The 22481-nt window shown below is 33.8% G+C and overlaps 1 protein-coding gene across 5 annotated transcripts in view; it reads left to right on the forward strand.

Annotated features, from left to right (window-relative positions):
- The window catches only part of IPCEF1 (interaction protein for cytohesin exchange factors 1), a 203894-nt gene that overhangs the window by 161132 nt on the left and 20281 nt on the right, over positions 1-22481 (forward strand). For all 5 annotated transcript variants that reach the window (XM_031937588.1, XM_031937590.1, XM_031937589.1 and 2 more), the window contains one exon: positions 10784-11144. In XM_031937588.1, coding sequence (XP_031793448.1) covers positions 10784-11144 — 361 coding nt within the window. The remainder of the gene's footprint in view (positions 1-10783; positions 11145-22481) is intronic.

Genomic DNA, 22481 nt, shown 5'->3' on the forward strand with positions numbered 1-22481 from the left:
TCCTCATAGGGTTAATAGTGAGGATTTAAAATAATTTATCTGTTGTCCTTTTTGTTTTAATGAGATCCATGCTTATGCAGAAGAAATTGATTTAACAAATTATGCATTAAAAATTCAATGGATGAAAAATATTTATTGTCTAAACTGTGACATGTAGTCTATTGTGCTAGTGCAGCACCCTCTTTATCAGAAATTAACAGTAGACACAGATGGATAACACAGAGAGAACAACACTGTCTCAATAGAATACAAATTGTGGGTGACCCAAAGGGTAATGGAGAAAGAGTAAATAGTGTACAAAAGAGGTGCCAAATTCATGGCTCCTCCTGAGAGCCACCAAACCAGATTAAAATATAATTGGGAAATACTCAACAAAATTAGAAGAAATACATGATAACATAGGGTCAACAAATAGTTTTCAAACTCGATGAGTGATCTTTAAGGTTCTTATGTATAGTTTAATGGATTTGAGTTTGTCACTACTGGTGATGTTTTATATATTGGATGTGGCAAAAAAGGTATCACCTAGGAAAGGGAACATATGATTAGAAAAAAATAACTGGTGAAACAGAGAGATACGGGAAAAAGGAAGTTGAAGAATAGAGAAAGAGAGAAGAGGAATGAAGAAGATATGAGGGTAAGAAAAAAGACAGATTGCATTGGTGCCCTTAACATGTTAAGAAAAATCTAGAAGAAAGGCTTCCAGAGCATTGAGATTTCTTCTGGGGATATATGAGAGAACATAGATAAGAATTACACAAAATATGAAAAAGTAGAAAGGATATGAGGCTAGGAATAGGGGTATGAACTTGTAATCCATACTATTGGGGAAGCTGTTGGGGATGGTGGATTACTTGAGCCTAGAAATTCTTAGCTGAAGTAGGGATAAAGTTGATGAAGTGTTGGTACTATATTTGACATCAACAGGGTAGTCCTTGAGTAGAGTGGGACCACCAGGCTGCCTATAAAGAGGTTGGGGAAAAATGGAGGAATTAAAGCTTCTGTGCTGATCAATATTGGGCTTGGACACATGTGTGCCCACTGTAATTCTAGTCAAGGCAAGATAAGAATAGTCTCTCCAAACATGCAGACATGCATCCCTTCCTAACCCAAACACAGGAAAAAAAAATCAAGCAAGCTACAAAAGATGTTATATCATATGAATGACATCTAAGATTCATGGAATTTCTATAGTACTAATTTAAAGGCTCAAAATATAATATTTTAGGCTTGAAATAATTGCTTATCATTCCATTGAGATGAACAATTTATGCTACATTTTCCTACCAACTATCACATTCATCCTCTCAACAAGCCTGTAGGATAGGTATTAACAAGTATTATGACAATCTCTAGGATTCTAATGATGCAAAAACATCAAATGATTTCAGTCACAGTACCTCAAGGTATGCCAGTCCCAAGACATCAGTGAATTAACCATAGTAGTAGCATCTACTTTGTAGAAAGAACCTTGGTTGAGACATCCTTGGCAGGTTATAATAGTTATGAAGCTTCCAAGGAAATTGTTGGATTAATTAGATAAATGTTGAACAGTTTTGTTTTGCTTTTTCAAAAGAACACCATCTTCCATCTTTGATATTTCCTAGCCAGATTTTGTTTTCATTTTCTCCTGTTTCTGAATAACACACATGGAAAACATTGGGTTGAAATAATATTGTATTTTGTTTGAACAAATGAAATTTATAAAATGTAGTTAGCCCGAGCCAGGGAGCTAAACTAGTCAGAATGTGGCTCAGTCTCTTGTAGGTCATTTATAATTTTAGCAGAGATACAAAGGCTAATGTGACCAGGGAAAGAAAGCAAAAAGGGGTTCTTTTTCCAAGAACTTTTTCCTGAAAAATTTTAAATTATTATTATTGTTTGAATGGAAAGTATGAATAAAATGCTTATGGTAAGGAGCTTGTGTCTTCCTCCTGTGTCTCTTACTTCCCTCTAATTAAAATATCTTATGTAACTGGAAATTTAAAAGTAAAATCCTTTTTGGTGCTTGACACTATCTTTTCTCCATTCGCTCATGCCTTTTTTTTATTCACTAATGTCTTACATTATTTGCATGTGGCAGTGAAAATAAAAATTCAGTCTCACAATAGTTACATATGCTAGATAAACATTACAGATTTTAATCAATAAACCAACAAATGTTTGTAGTTAAATGATTTATGTCATCAATAAAGGTTTTATTAAGATTATCTTGCTTTGTGTTTAGTTAGTGCTACTGGATTCCATCAAACTAAAAATGTGATTGATTCTTCTTGTGACTATGGAGACTTGTGATACAAATAAAAAAGCAGTCTTTTTTGACAAATAAGTTTTAGTTGATTTTGCACTTTGATTTGTTATTTGTTTTTGAAAAGTTGAATAGTTGCATATTGACTGGATTAAATTAAAAGAATCTGTTCTGATTTGACATGATTTGACATGTGGACAGGCTACCCCAAATTTTTGTTGTGAATAGCAACCACAGCTAATAATTATGTGAGAAAACAAAACAATATTACTTTACTTTAAAGTCACTTTCATCAAATAATAATCCAAGAATCTCAAGGTTGATTATTTATTTATTTATTTTTACTAAGCTGCCATTTTTGAAAGCTAAATGTGTGGTCCAAAGGATTACAGGTAATATGTAGATATAAAGTCCAGATATGTGCTTTTATCACTATAGCTACTACTGTGGAAACTCCTTCAAATGATGCAGATCAGCAGTTCATAATTAATAGTCTTTCTAGAATTGCCTGAGACATTGAAAAGTTTTGATGTGTCTATCCATCTATGTGTCTAAATATGTGTCTAAAAACCCATCAAAACAAACAAACAAACAAAAAACTCCCCAAAGTATCTAGTATGAAATCCATTTCCTTATTAGTGCTTTAAAATTTTTCTAAATTTTCAACTATTTTCCCTAATATTTCATATTTTCTCATTTCCCTCTAATATTTTAGAGTAAGAAATGTATTAATCCTTCTCAAGAATGTTCTGCTTTATCTTTACTTTAAATTCCATTCCTTATAATCTCATTCAGGGCTTTGTTCCATCAATCATATTCTCTCCTTTACATCTTTACTCTCTCCCATTAAATGGTTTCTTTCTGCTTGCAAAGATTCTCAGTACTCTTCAATCAGTGAAAAAACAAAAACAAAACAAAACAAAAAAAACTTTGCTTTTCATTTTTGCTCTTCCTCATTTCCTGTATCTTTTCTTCCTTTCCCAGTCATATTTTTTGAAAGAATAGCCTATGTTTATTGCTTTCATTTTCTTAACACCCACTTCTTTGCATCTCACAAATGAAATATTACCCACCTTCACTATACAGACACTTTTTTCATAGTCTTCTCTTTCTCCTTGTCTTCTTTATGTTGTTTGATACTGTTCAACACCTCCTTTGAAACCATTCATCCCTTGTCTTTCATGCTAGTGAATTATCTAGTTCTATTTCCATCTCATTTTCTGGCTACCACATTTTGTATCTTTTGATGTATCCTCCTCTTTATCTCTAAATTCCTTTGTTTTGCCCTCAGTGTTCTTTTCTCGTGTATATCTCATTCTTGTCTCATCTATTTAGTATCACAAAATCTCAAGTTAGAAGGGACTTTAGAGGCCAGCCAGTCCAACCCATGGGCAACAAAAATCACCTGTACCCCATATCTGATAAGGTATCACCATGCCAGAAAAGGCAAAGTTTTGATTTGAAGAATTCCAGAAAAGGGAAATCTTCTACATTGTGAAATAATCCATTTTTATGTTTGGTTAACTCTAATCCTTAGGAAGTTTTTCTTTACATCTAATCTAAATTTACATCTTGGCCCATATTCCTTATGATTCCTTCTGGGGCCAAATAGAACAAATCTCTTTTGTCTTCTGAATGACAATTCTTCAAATATGTTAAGATGGCCTTTATCTTCTCCTTAAACTAATTTTGAATCCCCATTATCCCATGTTACCTATCAACACTTAACACATTCCATTTTATGTTTTAGTTATTTGTGAACCTTATGTCCCTCCTTTTATGTTAGCAGTTCTTTGTAGACAAGGGTTTTGTCTTAATCATTTTTATATTCCCTGTAACATTGTGGCACAGTATCTTGAATACAGTAGGTAATCAGTAGCTATTTTTGAATGAGTAAATGAGTTAATAGATGAATGAAATGTAAAATTCTTTCTGGGTTAGAAATGTACTTTTAATAAAAAAAAAACCCTTTATTTTCTTATGTATAACTATAGCCAAGTTGTTTTTAGCCTTAGATGTTAACTTGAATTTTACAATATTATTTTAAAATCTGCATCACAGTGCAGATTTTCCTGCATAAAAATGAACGTGGTAACTAAATAATGCATTTCTACATCCTTATACCTTTCAGCCAAGAGGCTTATAGAATTAAGCACAAAGAATTTAAATGACTTACCCAACATTCTATGGAGAAATAATAGAAAACATAAAAATAAGACCCTAGTCCCCTATTCTCTGATTATATTTTCATAATGATATAATTGGTCCCTTCAATGAATTCAAGGTGGAGAAATGATGAAATTAATTTTGGGATTGCCAACTAATCTGATGGAACATGGCATTTATCAGATACCTTGAATCCATTCTATCTTTAGCTTGAATATAAGGTCTCCATGCTTTAGTCATCTTTTTATCTTTGAACAAAGCATGCATGTGACACATTTAGTAGATGGATAAATGAATGATGATTGTGCCATTAGACAATTGTAACCATAGTCATCTTTATTTAATCAACAATTTTACACAACTCAATGATATCACATTTTCATATAACCATTATATTCATTTTCTCATTTGCTCTTCAACATACCCCTATTTTTATTAATTGGGCAAGAATTATGGCCTTCATTTTATAGTGAGGGAACTAAGATCTTGACACAAAAACTTATTTATAGTCAGCTAGCATATGTAAAACACCTAGTATGTGCTAGTTACTGTGCTAATTGCTGGGAATTAAAAAAACAAACAAAAAATAAAACAAAGCAAAAGTAAAGGATAAAAATCAGTCCTGTTCCTCAAGAAGCTCATGGTCCAGTGGATGAGAAAGCATACGAACAATTATAAAAGGCATATATTGGGGATTGCCTCCTAAGAGTTTCCAGAATTAAGGAAGGCCTTCTTATGTAGGGTAGAAGTTTAGGCAAGAACTGAAAGAAGCAAGGGAAGCTAGAAGGCAGAGATGAGAAGAGAGAGTGTTTCAGGAATAGTGAATAGCCAATAAAAATGTGGATCAGGAAATGAAATGTTTTGTTCAATGAACAACGAGGATTCCAGCATTTCTAGGTTGCAGAGTATGTGAGGTTAGATTTAGGGAATCCTCCTTTTTGCACATTGAAGAATTTAATTAGATTATTACTAGAATTAATACTAGAAACAAGCCCTTTTCACTCTTTTTCTAATGTTTTTTCCTCTATACCATAAAGGAAACAAATAAACACCATTTTGCTCAGTAGTTATTGTTGTTCACTCATTTTTCCAGTTGTGCCTGACTTTTTTCTTAGCAGAGATACTGGAATAGTTTGTCATTTTCTTCTCTAGCTCATTTTACAGATGAGAAAAAATAGGCAAATAAGATTAAGAGCCTTGCCCAAGGTCACACAGCTAATAAGTACCTGAGGCTAGATTTGAACTCAGGAAGATGGGTCTTCTTAATTCTAGGCTTCATGTTCTACCACCACCTACTTGTCTTAGAAATAGTTATTAACTTGTCAGTCTTATATTCAATGATTTGATCAAAAACCAGTGAAGGAAAATGTGTTGCCTCCTACCCCTTGTCATTTAGTTACATTTAATCTCATGTTACTCTTTTGTTTTTTTTCTTTATGTTGACTTTGACTAATTTCTTCTACAGTTTGTATGTTGACTCATGCTTTCCTGATTGTAGACTCATGGTGCTTCTGTTTGATTAATCTTTCATAAGATCAATTTCATGTTTTCAAATAGCTTGAGGGGAAAGAATTTGTCTTTAGGTGGTTGTAGAACCAAGTTTTTTTTTTTTTTTTTTAATAAATAGAAGTATCATTTACTTGTGAAAAAATGTTTTAAAAACAAGAGAATGTAGGGTGAAAAAATTTTGTCTAATTTGGTTTTAAATAGCACCGGTCAAATTAAAAAAAAAGATGCCATATTTTCATGAGGGAAAAATTATTTTAGGTTTAATTGGTCATATATTCCCCTTATTCTACACTTAAAATTTCTTTTGGTTTCTTTAACATTTGGAAGAAACTGTACAGGGTTAATAGGGTTAGAAGTGGGAAGACCTGCCTGTCACAGATGTCCAGGACATGTTAAGTTACAAAGCCTTGTGGGTAGGATACATTCACATTTATTCTACTACTAGATATGTAGATGAGGTAAAAAAAGAAATTATATCGGGCAAGTCAGTTTCTTCCTTTGTAAAAAGAGGGTATTGAATGCAGTATTTTCTAAGATCATTTGGTGATCCTATCCATACTAGTCCATTATCGATTATTCTGTGTGTCTGCCAAAGGAGAAAGTTGTAATGGTTCAGTGAGTAAGTGGGAGATGATGCATCATTGACCCTTAATGAAGGCATTATTCCATAAGGAATCCAGATGTCTAGTCTCTTTTCTGATGAGTCAGATTTTCTTGTAATTTATAAATTTTTCACTGAAATGTTTATGATGCTTTGAATGAATAAATCATATTGAATCCTTTCTGGGGAAAGAACATTTGGCTAAAAGCTATCTGGGCACCTGGTAGCTATAAAGCTTTAAGCTCCAATTTAATTTGTATTTTGTAAATGTTTCTCTGTTGCTTTTATAATAGATTTACATGAAATAGGCATTTATCCTTGGCAGACAAAGTTAGTCTCTTATTTTCCTCCTATTTGCATTCTTTCTTTCTAGACCCCCACTACCTTTATTTGCTTTCATCTGTTATTCTTCTTGGCCCTGGCTCCCTCCATTCCTTCCCTCCCCCAGTCTCTTCTCCTCCTACTCCCTTCTCCACCCCCACCCCCCATTCCTTCCTTTCTTTCCTTCCTTTCCTTCCTTCCTCCCTTCCTTCTTCCTTCTCTTTTTTCTCCCTTCTTCCCTCTTTCCCTTCCTCCCTCCCTTCTTCCCTTCTTTCCTCCCTTTCTCCTTTTCTCCTTTCCTCCCTTCCTCCCCTTTCTCTTTGTATCCACATGCAAATAGTCCCACAAATCTTAAAATACATTGAGTGTTAACATTGCTAACATTTTGTAGATGTGCAATCAATAACATTAGGTTATACCTATCCAGCACCATAAAGCATAATTAGTCTGATCCTCACCATAGTCCTATGAAGCAGGCAATACAAAAACTTTAATTTCCATTTAACAGGGAAGGGAAGTGATTTTCAAAGAGATTAAGTCCTTTGTATAATGACATCAACAGCAAAGTACTTATACCATAGTAGACTTTTGAGCTGGAAGGAATCTTAGGGGTCATCTAGTCCAATCCTTTCAGTTTACAGATAAAGAAACCAAGACCTAAAGAGATTGTGTTTACACAGGTAATAAGTGGGTAGAGCTGGAGTAAGAGTTGATCTCAGACATGGATTTGGATACTTTTTGGCTATGTGACCCTGATGGATCTAGTCACCCAATCTCTTTCTGTCAGCTTCCTTATCTGTAGAATGGTGGTGATAATAATAGCATCTGTCTCCCAGGGTTGTTATGAGGACCAAATGAGATCACCATTATAAAACTCTTTGCAAACTTTATATAAATGTTAGGTATTATTAATGTACTTAAATCTGAAACCTTAACAAACTTTACTTTCATCACATGAGAAAAGCATCAGTAGGAGCCACAGGAAAAGCTTTTTCCTGATCTCTATTTAGAATAGGAAGTAGAACATGTAGCCACAGTATGCTACAAAAATAACTTGCAACAGGACATGACATTGGATTGAGCTAGACAGAAGTATGGTTTAATATTTGCTGATAATTAATTTTTCTAGATCCTGCCAATGGATAAGCTTTTATTGGAGTGTTATTTGGGTATTCCACTTAGCATGAAATAACTCCTGCACATCATTGTGGTATCATTTAGCAAATTATTTCTCATTAGTGCTGAAGTGTCCTGACTTATAGAAAACTGATATACTTCTTTTCCCACTAAGATATGCAGAGATGTATTTTTTCCTATCTACACAAAAGTTTTTTTTTTTTTTTTTTTTTTTTTTTTTTGAGGAAGATGAATCAATTTAAGTTCCTAACCAAATGCTCCCAAGATCGGAAGTTCTTAAAAATTTTTCTGTCATGGACTCCTTTTAAAGTATGATCAAGTAAAGCCCATGACACCTTCTCAGAAAAAAATATTATTGAATGCATAAAAGAAAGTACATGGGATTACAAAAGAAGTCAATCTCATTCAAATATAATAGAAGCTGCTGGATGGCATGGTGGATAGAGCACTGGGCCTGGAGTCAGGAAGACCTGAGTTCAAATCCAACTCCACACACTTCCTAGCTCTGTGACCCTGTTTGCCTTAACTTCTGTTTGCCTCAGCTTGCTCATTGGAAAAATGGGAATAATATTAGTACATACCTCATGTTGTGAAGAATAAATGAAATATTTCTAAAGTATTTAATGTAGTACCTGTACATAGGCCATACGAATGCTAATTATTATAATTGTAATAGGACATTCTATAAGCTAAGAGAATATTTGATTATGTTACATAATTACAACAACATACAATTGTTGTTATTATTTTTTGTAGTTATCAAGTAATTTTAAAAAACAAGTTCACATACCCCAAGTTAAGAACCTTTTAAATTTTTTGATGTACCATTTAGCCAATATGTATTACATTAGGATTATACTAAATTATCTGATATTCAGCCCAGAATTGTTTTGGAAACTGAGGGATCATAGAGATAGCTAGAGCTTGGAGAGTCCTCAGTGGGCAATCAGTCCAACTTCCTTTATTTTATAGAGATAGATGTTAAGGACCAAGGAGATTAATTGACTTGTTTAAGCATACGCAGATAGGAAATATCAGAAGTGAGATTTGAACGTAGGTCCTCTGACTTCAGAAATACTTGTCTTTCACTACACCATGCCCACTCCATTTTAGAGGGAAACTAAGTCACTGTTAGGATATATTTAGAGTCCCCTATCTTTTTTAAGAGGAACCAAGCAATTTGATTGTGTCCAATCAAATATATCTTGACACCATTCGTGGTTTTTTTTTTTTTTTGTTTGTTTGTTTTTTAGCAAAGATACTAAAGTGGTTTGCTATTTTCTTTCTAGCTCATTTTACAGATGAGAAACTGAGGCAAACAGGGTTAAGTGACTTGCCCAGCTTCACACAGCTAGTGTTTGTGTCTGCATGTGAACTCAGGAAGATGAATCTTCCTGACTTCAGATCTGACATTCTATCTACTGCACTACCTAGTTGTGACTTAATAACTTCTTCATTACTGCAAGTTAATCTCAATGGGAACTACTTTCTTTATGAGGCAATATTGATAAATAGCTTTGTAAACCTTAAAGAACTATGCAAATGTTAGTTGTTGTTGTTGAAAGATATTCTGTAAAGGTAGAAGCTTCATATTGCTCTGACCAACTTTGTCATTGACCACTTATTTCCACTTAGCTCCAATCTTTGCTATTTCCTTCCTTTTCATATTTCTCTGAAAAATTTCCCAACATATGCATATTAAATGATGGAGACAAACCATTTTGTTTGAGAGATGCTCCAAATAATACAAAAAATTAAAGAAAAGATCATCAAAGGTGAATGACATCAACAATTAATAGGGAAGATGATGGAGCTCTTCAGCTTTTAGGAGAAGGTGTTGTAAGATATCCAAAATTATTTGGGGAAAAAAGCAACGTACAGACCTAGTTTACTGATATTAATGAGACTAAAAAAATCACAATTATTCTCTGTCATTATGTTTATAGTAATAACAATCCATATCTATAGTCCCATAAAGTTTATTACTTGAAACTTTTTACTTGAAATATTACTTGAAATAATTATATAAAGTGGGACCTGGAAGTTTTATTATCTTCATTTTACATAAGAGGACACTAAAACTGTAGGAGGTTATATTAATTACCTGAGGTCATCCAATTAGTAAATGTCAGAGTAAGGATAAAAACCCATGCCTTTTCTGATTACTAAGTTAAATTTTCTTTCTACTGTACAAAGTAGCAGCAGCAATGGTTAGCATTGTATAGAGTGCTTTTAACATTTGCAAAGTCTTTACAGATACTTTATTTGATCCTCGTAGCAACTTTGGAAAGCTGGTACTATTATTATTTTCATTTCAGATATAGATATAGAAGATAATATAACTATAAAGTTATAGAAACTGAGGCAGCCTAGAGTTTGAGTGACATTCAGAATCACATAATTAGACTTTTGTAATGTAAAGGGAAATGCCCATTACAAGTACATATTGGAAAACAATCTAAACTGCATTCTATGAAATTATAATGCCCACATTCAGCTCCAGAGAAGAGATCTTGAACACAACTTTCCCTACTTATTTGAAGGGATGGAGAATCATCAGTGTAGAAAATGGAATATATCATCAGACTTTTTTGATATGCTGGTCAATTTTATAGTCTTTAAAAATTTTTTTTCCTCTATTATTTTAAAGAGTGACACTCAGAGAAAATGGAATGAAGTTATAGTAGGAAATGTAGGTGATATAAAAAAGAGATAATATAATTTATTTTAAAAAAGCTTGTGTTGGATGTTTTTTCTTTAGCTGAGGAGTTGATTTTTTTTTTCTTATTTGTGAACAATAGGGTCCACAGGAAGCATCTTCATCTTCACTTGTATTGAATGAACCATCCTGTTCTTTCTCTTCCCTGGAGAGTTCAGTCAAGTCACCCAACAATTCTTCTTCCACATCTAAAGCAGCCTACCCAGAAAGGCAGTCTTGGCTCGATATTGTCAACAATTCCTCTACCACTGAAGATGTGGGACAATCCATAATGGTTCAGATCCATTCACCTGCCCTCCCAGAGGCCTCAGAAAATGGCCTTGCCAAATCGGAAAGTGGATTTCTGAACTCTTTGTCAAGTGAGGAGACATCCTCCCTAAACAGCAGTTTAGATCACCTTTCTGTTCCTGATGACACTATAGGACTCAAGACATCAGATAGAGGTAACTACATAAAGATTTGTCTCATATGTATGTACATGGTGCATACTGTATGTACATACCCACCCATTTTTTAATGTTAAAAAATTATTTTTTCTTTGTAGATGTACACTTAGCCTTTATCATTGAATGGGTATAGCCTCAGTCAAACTGTAAGATCTTAGCTTAAAAAGGCCAGGGTTTCCCATTTAAATCATCTAGGGTTACCTCCAATCAACTTTTTTAATATCTTGCCCCTGGACCCAGATGGCTCTGTAGGGGCAAGTGAAGCAGGTGACTCTTTGAGAACAAAGGACAAAAAACAAGCCCAATGCCAGGCATGTGGTAGTGCCTAATACATGCTTATGGATCTGACTTAAATGTGATGATATGTAAGTGTTAATTAAAAACTTTATAAAATATGATTATTATGACTGAATAACAAGATTATCATGTTGGTTCAAACCTATGTTTTTTTCCCCAATTCAGTGTGTACTTGATAAATTCAATATTTAATTCACAACTTTCAAGTATTTTTATGATTCTAGATTAAAAATGCATGATGACGAATTAGTTTAATTTGACAAGTTCTTTTTAATACATGAGTTCTAATTTTAGAGAATAATTTCTACAATCTAGCCTTCCCTGCCTCTCTGCTTCCCTGCCTCCCTGCCTCCTTCCCTCCTTCCCTTCTTTTCTTCCTCCCTTCTTCCCTCCCTTCCTCCTTCTCTTCCTCCCTCTCCCTCCCTCCCTCCCTTATAAGGTTATAAGATCAAAAGATGTGTACCTTGAAATACATTATCTATTCTAACTGCCTCATTTTATAGAGGAATTAGTTGAGCCTTAAAAAAAGTAACTAAGGTCATTTAAGTAAGTTGAGTCTTCCATAGGCTATTTAATTCCACTTTGTTTTGAGATCACAATACACGTAATGTTTTTAGATAGTTATTTCACAAATATATTTTCTGTTACACAGAGGAAAATGAGAATTGTAAGCTCCAGTGGATTTCAATCGATCAATTAGCAAATATTTATTAAGCACATACTATATGACAGGCCTTGTACTGAGCATTTGGGGATATGAAGACATGAGTTTAGATTACACCAAATTCATTGGCACTATTGCATTCTCAATTCAAAGTCTAGTCTAGTAGTAAATTAGTAGATATATCTTTATATATGAAGGACAATACATTTTTATTATTTATTCTGATTTTGCAAATGAGTTTGTCTTTCCTGTATGTGTATGTGTATATAGAAATATATACATAAATAGTTGTATATAAAATTATGCTATATTAGCTCTTACACTAGTCATGAATCTTCATTTTTGAGGTAGCAATAATTTCTGTGTTAAAATTCACTAAATTCTTTTCCCCTTTTGACTTACTGTGTTTTTCCATTTTCTAAGCTGACAATTAAATCTAGTTAGCACAAGATTCCAAATACAATGAAATTGGATTTCTATGGTATGATCTTAAATAAGACTCCTTTTAATAGGGGACACTGACCAAATTGCTGTAATGTCAAAGTGCTATAAAAGAGCTTCTAAGTTCTATTAATCTCTTTCTCCAAACTGGGAGTATAGGGGAATTGTATCCTAACCTAAACAATGATGTTCTCATAGAAAAATATGGAGGATCATAGATTAGAGGAACATCAGTCTAGAACACAAAGAGTTTTCAGAGGTCTTCTAGTCTAACCCACTTATTTTACAGATATGAAAACTGAAGACCAAAGAGAAAAAATGATAGCAAATGTCATACAAAAGTTATGTGGCAAATTGGATTTGAATTAATTAGCTAATTGGCTATTTGGCCTTAGGATCTTTTTCACAGTTGAACATATTTGAGTGATTACATGATGTTTGTTAGTCGGAACAAAGCAATTCATGTAGTCATTAAATTATTACAAAATTGTGAATTTTGAGTGTGTCATTGACTACTGTATCTTGTGTACCTAACTTCTTTCCCTGAACCACCACTTTATTTCTTAGCCAGTACCAAATGGTTTTGATGACTGCTTCTTTATATTATAGTTTTAGATCTGGTATGTCTATTTTTTCTCTTCCATTTTTTTCATTAATTCCCTCTATATTCTTGACCTTTTATCCTTCCAGATAAATTTTGTTATTACTTTTTCTAGCTTTATAAAATAACTTTTTTTTGCAGTTTGGTATGGCACTGAATAAGTAGATTAATTTAGGTAGAATTGGCATTGTTATTGTATTAGCTTGGCCTACTTATGAGCAAGTGATATTTTTCCAGTTGTTTAAAACTGACTTGATTTGAGTGAAAAGTGTATTAGTAACTATGTTCATACAGTTCCTGGGTTTGTCTTGGTGAATAGGCTCCTAAGAACTTATAATGTCTAATTATTTTAAATATAATTTTTCTTTCTATTTCTTGCTGCTGGGTTTTGTTTTGGTAATATTTAAAAACGCTGATGATTTACATGAATTTATTTTATATCTTACAATTTCACTCAAGTTGTTAATTGCTTCAAGTGGTATTTTTTTAGTTGATTCTCTTACGTATAGCACCATATCATTTGCAAAGAGTAACAGTTGTTTCCTCATTGCCTACTCTCATTCCTTCAATTTCTTTTTCTTTTATTGCTAAAGTTAACATTTCTAGTACAATACTGAATAATGGTGATAATGGGCATCTTTGTTTCTATCTTATTGATCTTACTGAAAATGCTTCTAAGTTATCCCCATTATATACAATGGTTGCTGATGGTTTTAAGGAGAATTACTTGGAGTGTATCAAAAAATTTTTTGAGTCTAGTTCTTACAGTAGGGCAGCTAGTTGACACACTGAGGAATGTTTGGCCCAGAGTCAGGAAGACTCATCTTTCTGAGTTCAAATCTGGCCTCAGACACTTACTAATTATGTGACCCAGGACAGCGAGCTTAATCCTGTTTATCTTATTCCTCATTTGTAAAATGAACTGTAGAAGGAAATGGCAAATTGCTGTAATATCTCTGCCAAGAAAACTCCAAATGAGGTCATGAAGAGTCCGACAGGACTGAACAACAGCAACACTATACTAATAATAGTAATATCATGCCAAGGAAACCCCAAATAGAATCATGAAATGTTGCACGTGACTGAAACAACTGAACAACAAAATTTCCCCAGTAAATAATCTTTATGAAAAAGAATTGACTTAATCATTTACACACCCTTGGAAAAATAATGCTGACTTTCAAAAGTCTCAACCAATCTAAAAGGTTACAGACTTTACTGAATGAAATGTGATAAAGGCTTAAACCTAATTTTGCATTGTTTTCTATGAGATAGCCTTGTAGCTTGAGGAAGGGTTTTTTAGGATAGCTGGTCTTAAGTGCTGATCAGCAGAAAGATCATGGGAAGGCTCTTGTTCTTACATGAAGGTCACTTCAGGAGAATTCACAGGAAAATGGTGGACTGTATATCAATAGCCCTTATTGAAAGAAGGAAAAGGAAATCCTGGAATATTTTGTTTTAGGGGACTTTGAAGAACATCATAGTTTGTAATATCTGTGTGCTTGTTTAAACTGCTAGGAGAAAAGACATTCCTATGGAGAAAAATGAGAGAAAAAACAAAGTTATTTCTCCCTTTGTGCTGCTGACAGTTGCCATATGTTCTGAGTCTCTCTTCCTCCCTTTCTCTCTTTTTCTTTTTTCCTTTCCCTCTTCCTTGCTCCCTTCCCTCCCTTCCTCCCTCCCTTCCTCACTCTCTTCCTTCCTCCCTCTCTCCCTTCCTGGTTCTCTTCCTTCCTCCCTCCTTCTTTCATTTCTTCCCTCTCTCCCTTCCTCCTGTCTTCCCTCCTTTCCTCCCTTTCTCCCTAAGAAAGGAGAGCCTTTCCTCTCTTCCTCTTTCCCTCCCTTCCTTCTTCTTTCCTTTCTTTTTCTTTCCCCTGCTATCTATGGGCTTTTGTTGAATTCCCAAAATAGCTAAGCCAAGTGAAGTAGTCACTATGGAAACTGTAACCCAATCATTTGGTCATATGCACTTAGCACTTACTGTTGAGGAATCGAATTACATATTGTATACCTCCTGGCTTTTTTAGAATTATATCTGCATTTCTTGGGGAAGGAGGGAAAGGAAAGGTCAGGTCAGAGGGTAGCATTTAATTTTTGTAATTTTTGGAATCTCTGCTATTTTACTGCTGTAAAGAAGAATCCTAAAATGTCTGTGATTGAGAAGTGTTTCAAGCTTCAAGATAATCACTGAAGTACCAATATGTTCCTGGTCAGGACTTTGGCTCTAAATGGAACAAAAAAAAGATTGCTATCCCAAGCTCAATACTGTTAACCTTCACTTTCAAGGTTGTTCAGAGAAGGGCACCTTTAGCCTAGGATAGACATTAAAAACAAAAACAAAAACATACCAAAAAACCCTAGAATTTCCAAATCTCTTTTTATTCTAGCATGGATAACTTCACAAAGTGCCAGTTAGTAGCTTTTCCTTTTAAAGAAAAAAAAGTTGGATAGCTTTCATTTTTATATCTGCTTTATTTCCAAATATATCTCTCCTCCACTCAGAGAGCCATCCATTTTATTTAAGAATAAAAAATAACAAGAAGAAAAAAAATTAAGCAAAATTAACTACACATCATCTTATTCACCCTTAATGGAAAGTTTGGTTTAGTTGGAAAAAGTGTGTGGTGTGTGGTTGGGGTGTGTGTGTGTGTGTGTGTATGCTTCTCAACTAGACTGGAGACAGGAGCACCCTCCCCCTCCCCTCTCCCTTCTTTCCCTCTCTCCCTCTTTCCTGCCTTCCCTTCCTCCTTCCTTCCTTCTCCCTTTCTCTTTCTCCTCTCCCTTCCTCTCTCCCTTCCTCTCCCTCTCTTCCTGTTTCCCTCTTGTTTCTTCCTCTCCCTGTCTCCCCTTCTCTCTCTTTCTCCTTTCTCCTCCCTCTCTTCCCCCCATTTAGAACTTATACGCCAAAAAAGGAAATTAACATAAAACAGAACAATATGCTAATTTTTTAGCCAGACAGAAGATTTTATTGGTTTAAGAATGCTCAGTGAAGAAAACTTCCCCTACCAATGCAGATTGGTAGTCTCTTAGGGAATTGCCTGAAGGTGCTAAAAAGTCAAGTGATCACATGGTCACATAAACCAATATGTCTCAGGGGAGACTTGATTCTAACTAAGCCTTCCTGACATTAAGGTTAACCCATACCCATTATGCCATGTTATAATTGTAATATCCTGTTTATGGTATTCCCCCTTTCCTTTTTTATATTGGTTTATTCTCTTATTTAAGTATATTATTGAATGGATGAATAAACATTGTTTCCTAGACTTGTGAAGTAAAAGTAGCAATGCTTCCACACATTCTCATGCTGTGTGATTCTTGACTATGTCACAGAATCACAAAATTACAGAGATATAAAAAAAAAATCAGAAACAATTTAGTCAAATCCATATCTATCTGAGAATCTCCTTCACATCACTGCAGCCTAAAGTAAAGCAATCATGTCACTTTTCTACTCAATACACTCCAGTGGTTTTAAATACAAAACGTTCTGTTTGACATTCAAAGCCCTTCATAACCCTTTCCTACCTTTCCAGTCCTCTTATATTTATTCTCCAACATGTATTCTTCAGAAATTCAGTGACATTGGTCTTCTGGCTTATCTATGAACAAGTTCATGGACTCCATTTTATTAACTCTGGGTTTTCTTTTTGGCTGTTCTCCATGCTGCTTAGAATACTCTTCATCCTCCACTCCTACTACTGACTACCATGATTTACTTTAAGTCTCAACTAAAATCCTACCTCCTATAGGGTCTTCCTATAGGAGGTTTCACAACCTTTTTTATTCCAGTACATTTCCTCTATTAATTATTTTATACTTATTCTATATATAGTTTTCTTTGTATATATTTGTACGATGCTCTTCCCCTTATTAGATTGTAAACTTCTTGAAGGCAAGGATTGACTTTTGCCTCTTTGTATATCACCAGTGCTTATAAGGAACAATGCCTGGCACATGTTGAATTGTTGTTGTCATTTTTCTTTTTCTTTTTTTTTAAATTTCTTTTTTTAAATAATATAACTTTTTATTGACAGAACTAATGCCTGGGTAATTTTTTACAACATTATTCCTTGCACTCACTTCTGTTCTGACTTTTCCCCTCCCTCCCTCCACCCTCTCCCCCAGATGGCAAACAGTCCTATACATGTTAAATATGTTGCAGTATATCCTAGATACAATATATGTGTGCAGAACCGAACAGTTCTCTTATTGAACAGGAAGAATTGGATTCAGAAGGTAAAAATAACCTGGGAAGAAAAACCAAAATGCAAACAATTTACATTTATTTCCCAGTGTTCTTTCTTTGGGTGTTGTGGTATTCTCTTCTTTAAAATATAAGATTCTAATGAGTTAACACTTTGTAAGGATTCCAACAGGGTGTAGCTGCTTCTATCCATCATTGATTAATTGAAACTGAGTTAGATCTTCTCTTTGTAGAAGATATCCACTTCCATCAGAATACATCTTCATACATTATTGTTGTTGAAGTATATATTGATCTCCTGGTTCTACTCATTTCACTTAGCATCAGTTCATGTAAGTCTCTCAGCCTCTCTGTATTCATCCTGCTGGTCATTTCTTACAGAACAATAATATTCCATCACATTCATAGATCACAATTTACCCAACCATTCTCCAATTGATGGTCATCCATTCATTTTCTAGTTTCTAGCCACTACAAACAGGGCTGCCATTGTTGTCATTTTTCATTGTGATGTTTAAATTTTTGCTATATCCATTTAAGATTTTCTAGGCAAAGTTACTGGAGTAGTTTGTCATTTCCTTCTCTAGCTCATTTTACAGCTGAGGAAACAGGCAAACAGGGTTAAAGGACTTGCTTAGGGTCAGGGTCACACAACTAGTAAGTGTTTGAGGCCAGGTTTGAACTCAGGTCTTCCCGATTTAATAAATGTTTATTGTATGAATGAATGGAAGTGATCTTCAGGTATCTTTTTGAGATAATACTCTTTCTATAATTAATCAGCTGTCTCTTAAGTTATCCCACTTCAATTTGAAATAACTTCAAGATTTTTTTCTTATATTTAATAGAAACTGGGCTCTGAAATCCTATCATTGCTTAAAGTTTTTCTGTCAGGGACTAAGTGTATCAAGTTTAGTCTATTTTTTAACAGACCTTCAGAGACTTCAATAACTCATTATCTCACCTGTTTTCCAAATTTTTTCTTCTTTATACTGTCTACTTAGTGCCTGTAACTGATTCTCAGGTACCATGATCTAGGGGTTTTTAAGTTTACTGTTATACACTCAAGATGAGCAGTGTCAGCTTTTTTGGGAGGGTGGGACATATCAAAAATTGTTGATTTATATTAAAATTTGTAGTCCACTAAATCCTTTAAACTAGAAGTTGGAAGTCAGAAGGGAGAGCATTCTAGATATATAATCCAGAAGTCACAGCTATCAATTCTTTCAGGTGCTCTTTGCAATAATTTAATTTGGCCTTGAACTTGAACCTTTCACAGCTCTAATTTATCTGTGTACCAACTTATAATTAGACAAAAACGTTCTCTTCAGTCCAAAGATCATTTTCCTCAGAAAACAAAAATAAATTAAAAATTTCCTAGTTTTGCCTCTTCTCTGTCATCTATTTTTATCATCCTATACACCTTAAATATTGGTCCTATTTCTTCTTTGATTCTCCCCTCCCCCCCCTCATATTCAAAATAACAACAATAATGACAGAACCATACAGATACACAGCAGTTCTTTACATTCTCCATAAAGGATCAACCCAACATGGCAAAAGTATTTGACTTCTTTCCTTCCTCCCTCCCAGAAATGTTAATCATGTTGTTGCTTGCCACATTCCTAGTATATCCCTGAACCAAATTGTAATGTAATTGAGAAGTATTTAATAAGATAAAAAAACACAAAGATACTGTTAATATGTGGTTTTCTAAGTTTATATACAGCCCACAGTCATCCTTATGGTAGCTTAGTAGTCTCTATTTCAATCTGAGTCTCAATTGCTCTAACCTACTTAGAACTTTCATGCTTCTTTTCATCACTTTTTGAATTATCTGATTCAATTATTCTTTTTATTATTATTATTCAATTATTCTGATTCTGTTGATGATTTGGCATAGTCACACATCATATAAACATTCTGATTCTGTTGATGGCTTGGCTTACTTAAGTCTTATATAAGTCTCTCCATAGGCTCATTTGATCCCTAGTTGCTTTTTCGTTATTTGAAATTCATAACAATTCATCCAACATATGCAACACCAATGGACCAACTTGATGAGTTGTTCATATTAACTAGCTGTTATATGTTGGACTATATGTTTTGAATCATTGTGGATTTCATTTAAGTGTTTTTGAGCCCAAGATTGTTGTAAATAAGATTGTTTTTGAATAAAAAACATTTGGAGAAGCCATCCACCAATAGGAATTTTTTTTCTCTGCAAGAGGCATCTTCCATTTCAATGCTGAACTCCCTAGATGTGCACATCCCCTTCTGTTTTACACCTTGCTTTATGTTGCCACTAGGCAGATTGTTAGAAAATGTCAGTTATGTGATTATGTCTTAGAATATTCTATAGTTTTCACCATATGTGTGGTGATAGTATGTTTTATGAGAACCTTTGATTTGACTTTTATATTTCTAATCAGTTGGGTCTTAACTCATTATTGCAATACTAGTGTCTCCCTGAGCAAATACAAATACTAACAGTAGTCTCTTGTTGAGGAAGAGATCTCCTAGTTTTAAGGTGAATTTCTGAAACCATTATTTTTAAAGGTCATGTGTCATTTAAAGGAAGGGCACTGGAGTTGGAATGGATCTCTTTCATTGAGTTATTGAGCCTCTTTGTATTCTGTTTACTTATCTGTAAAACAAAGAAATTAGACTAGATAATTTTTTTCCGTGATTAATATTATTTGTCTTTAGGTAAAATGGGAAAGTATTGGCTATATTATTATCACATTATTTATTCTTTTTTCCCTATTGGATTTGACAGCATATATTTTGTGAATAATTGATAGAACAGATTATTGACAAAGAAAATGTTTATGTATTTTTGTTGTTGTTGTTGTTGGTGGTGATGCATATGTTGTTTTTTTGTTATATATATTTTTTCTTTTTGGGGGCTGTGGAATAAAAATAATGATGCTAGATTTTGAATTTATTTCCTTTGACCAAAAGTTGTCAAAAGGTTGTTAAAATTTCTAGTCAACAAAGACTAGCAACCATGTTGTTTTCTAGAAATTCTTAACCTTCCTAGAAAATATAAGATGTTTTAGTGATATAGAATGCTATTGATAGAGGAAAACATTTACAAAATTTCTACACATCAGTAATTCCTTTAAAAAATTAAAATATCCTTTCCTCCCTCCCTCTTCCTATCTCAATTACTTTATGTAAAATGGACCTATTATGAGCCAGGCATTGTACTAATAATTAAGAATGGGTAGAAGGAATTAGGGAGGGATAGAAACAAATAAAAAAAAAACCTATTATTAAGATGTTTACAATCTAGAAAGATAGTTAAAACTAATGAAAATTACAAAAAATAGTATTTTAAAGTGAAGGTCTAAAATATAAGCCTTTACTTCAGGATTTATTTTTTTGGATATAAACAAAGTGCTAGGAAAATTCATCCCCTCATCTACTTATTAAGGCAGGGATTAACTTATTTTTTTGTGAAATAGACCCTTTTGACAATCTGTGAAATCTATGCATCCGTTCTCAGAATAAAATTTTAAGATACACTAAATATAATGCATGCTATTACAAAGAAAACCAATTATCTTGAAATGTATATCTAAATAGTTTTTTAAATGATAATTTCACATTTCTTATAGTTCAGTCTATCATGTCTAACTCTCAGTGACCTTATTTGGGGTTTTCTTGGTAAAGATACTAGAGTGATTTGCCATTGCCTTTTCCAGTTGATTTTACCTATAACTGAGGCAAAATGGTTTAGGTAACTTACCAACAGCTACACAGCTAATAAATGTCTGAAAGCATATTTAAAATCAAGTATTTCTGAATTCAGACCTAGAAATCTATTCACTGTCCCATCTACCTGCCCCAAAGTGAAGGAGTAGAAAAAAAAAGTTGTTGCATAAATGTTGACCCTAGTAATAACATTACTAGTACCTTAACCTGAAGTTATTTTTACTGAGTCTGACTACAGTGACAGAAAAAAAAATCTTTTGAATCTAAGATATTAAACTCAGATGTTTGTTTCAGTTTTTAGTAGCCCAGTGTTTACTTAGTATCTTTGAAACAGATGAGATGACTTTGATATTTGAATAGTTTTAAAAGTGCAGGTAAAGAAAAGGGAAAAATATACTAATTATTCATTCAGTAAGCACATATTTAAAATGCTTATTATGTGTCAGGGTAGGTAGATGGTACAGTGGATAGGGTATCAGACCTGGAGTCACGAAGACTCATCTTTATGAGTTCAAATCTTACCTTAGATACTTACTGACTGGGCAACCCTGTATGAGTCATATAATCCTATTTGCCTCAGTTTTCTCATCTGTCAAATGTGCTGGAGAAGGAAATGGCAAATCAGCCCAGTCTTAGCCAAGAAGACTCCAAATGGAGTCACAGATACTTGAACATGTTTGCAAAATGATTGAACACATAAAAATGCCAGTCACTGTGTTAAGAACTGGGATGCAAAGAAAAGGAAAAACAGTTATTGCTCTCTCAACAAGCTCATATTCTAATGAGGGCGATGAAATACAAACCAATATGTATGTAGAATATACATACAACATAAGTGGAAGATAATTTCAGAAGGAATTAGGAAAGGGACCTAGAAAGTTCCGAAAGGTAGAATTTGAGCTTAGTCTGGAAGGAGACCAGAGAAGCTAGAAGTTGAAACTGAGAAGAGATGACATTCCAGACATAGGAAAAACTAGTGAAAAATATATGGCAGCAAGAGATGGAGTGGAGTTGAATTATAGAGTACATGGAGAAGTGGATAGAGTTTAAGAATACTGGAAAGGTAACAAAGGGGCCAAATTTGGTCTTTAAAAGCCAAACAGACAATTCTGTATTTTATCTTGAGGGTAAGAGTAGACCACTGGAGTTTATTCAATGAAGGGGAAGTCCAACAAGTTAGGAATACCACTGATAGCTGAGGATTGTAGTGGAGAGACAGACAGGAACAGTCAGTAGGAACAATAACTAGGCCCATATGCTTGATGATATAATCAACTAACAATTGTCTTTATGTTTAAGTTACTTAGTAACATTTTAAAGCAGAAATTGCAATTTTTTCTTTACAAGTTTAGATTCAAATACATGTAACTTTTGGCAACATCAAAAGTTGATGTTGCCAAACATCAC

Source organism: Sarcophilus harrisii, chromosome 4, assembly GCF_902635505.1.
Source record: "Sarcophilus harrisii chromosome 4, mSarHar1.11, whole genome shotgun sequence".
Lineage (NCBI taxonomy): Eukaryota > Metazoa > Chordata > Mammalia > Dasyuromorphia > Dasyuridae > Sarcophilus > Sarcophilus harrisii.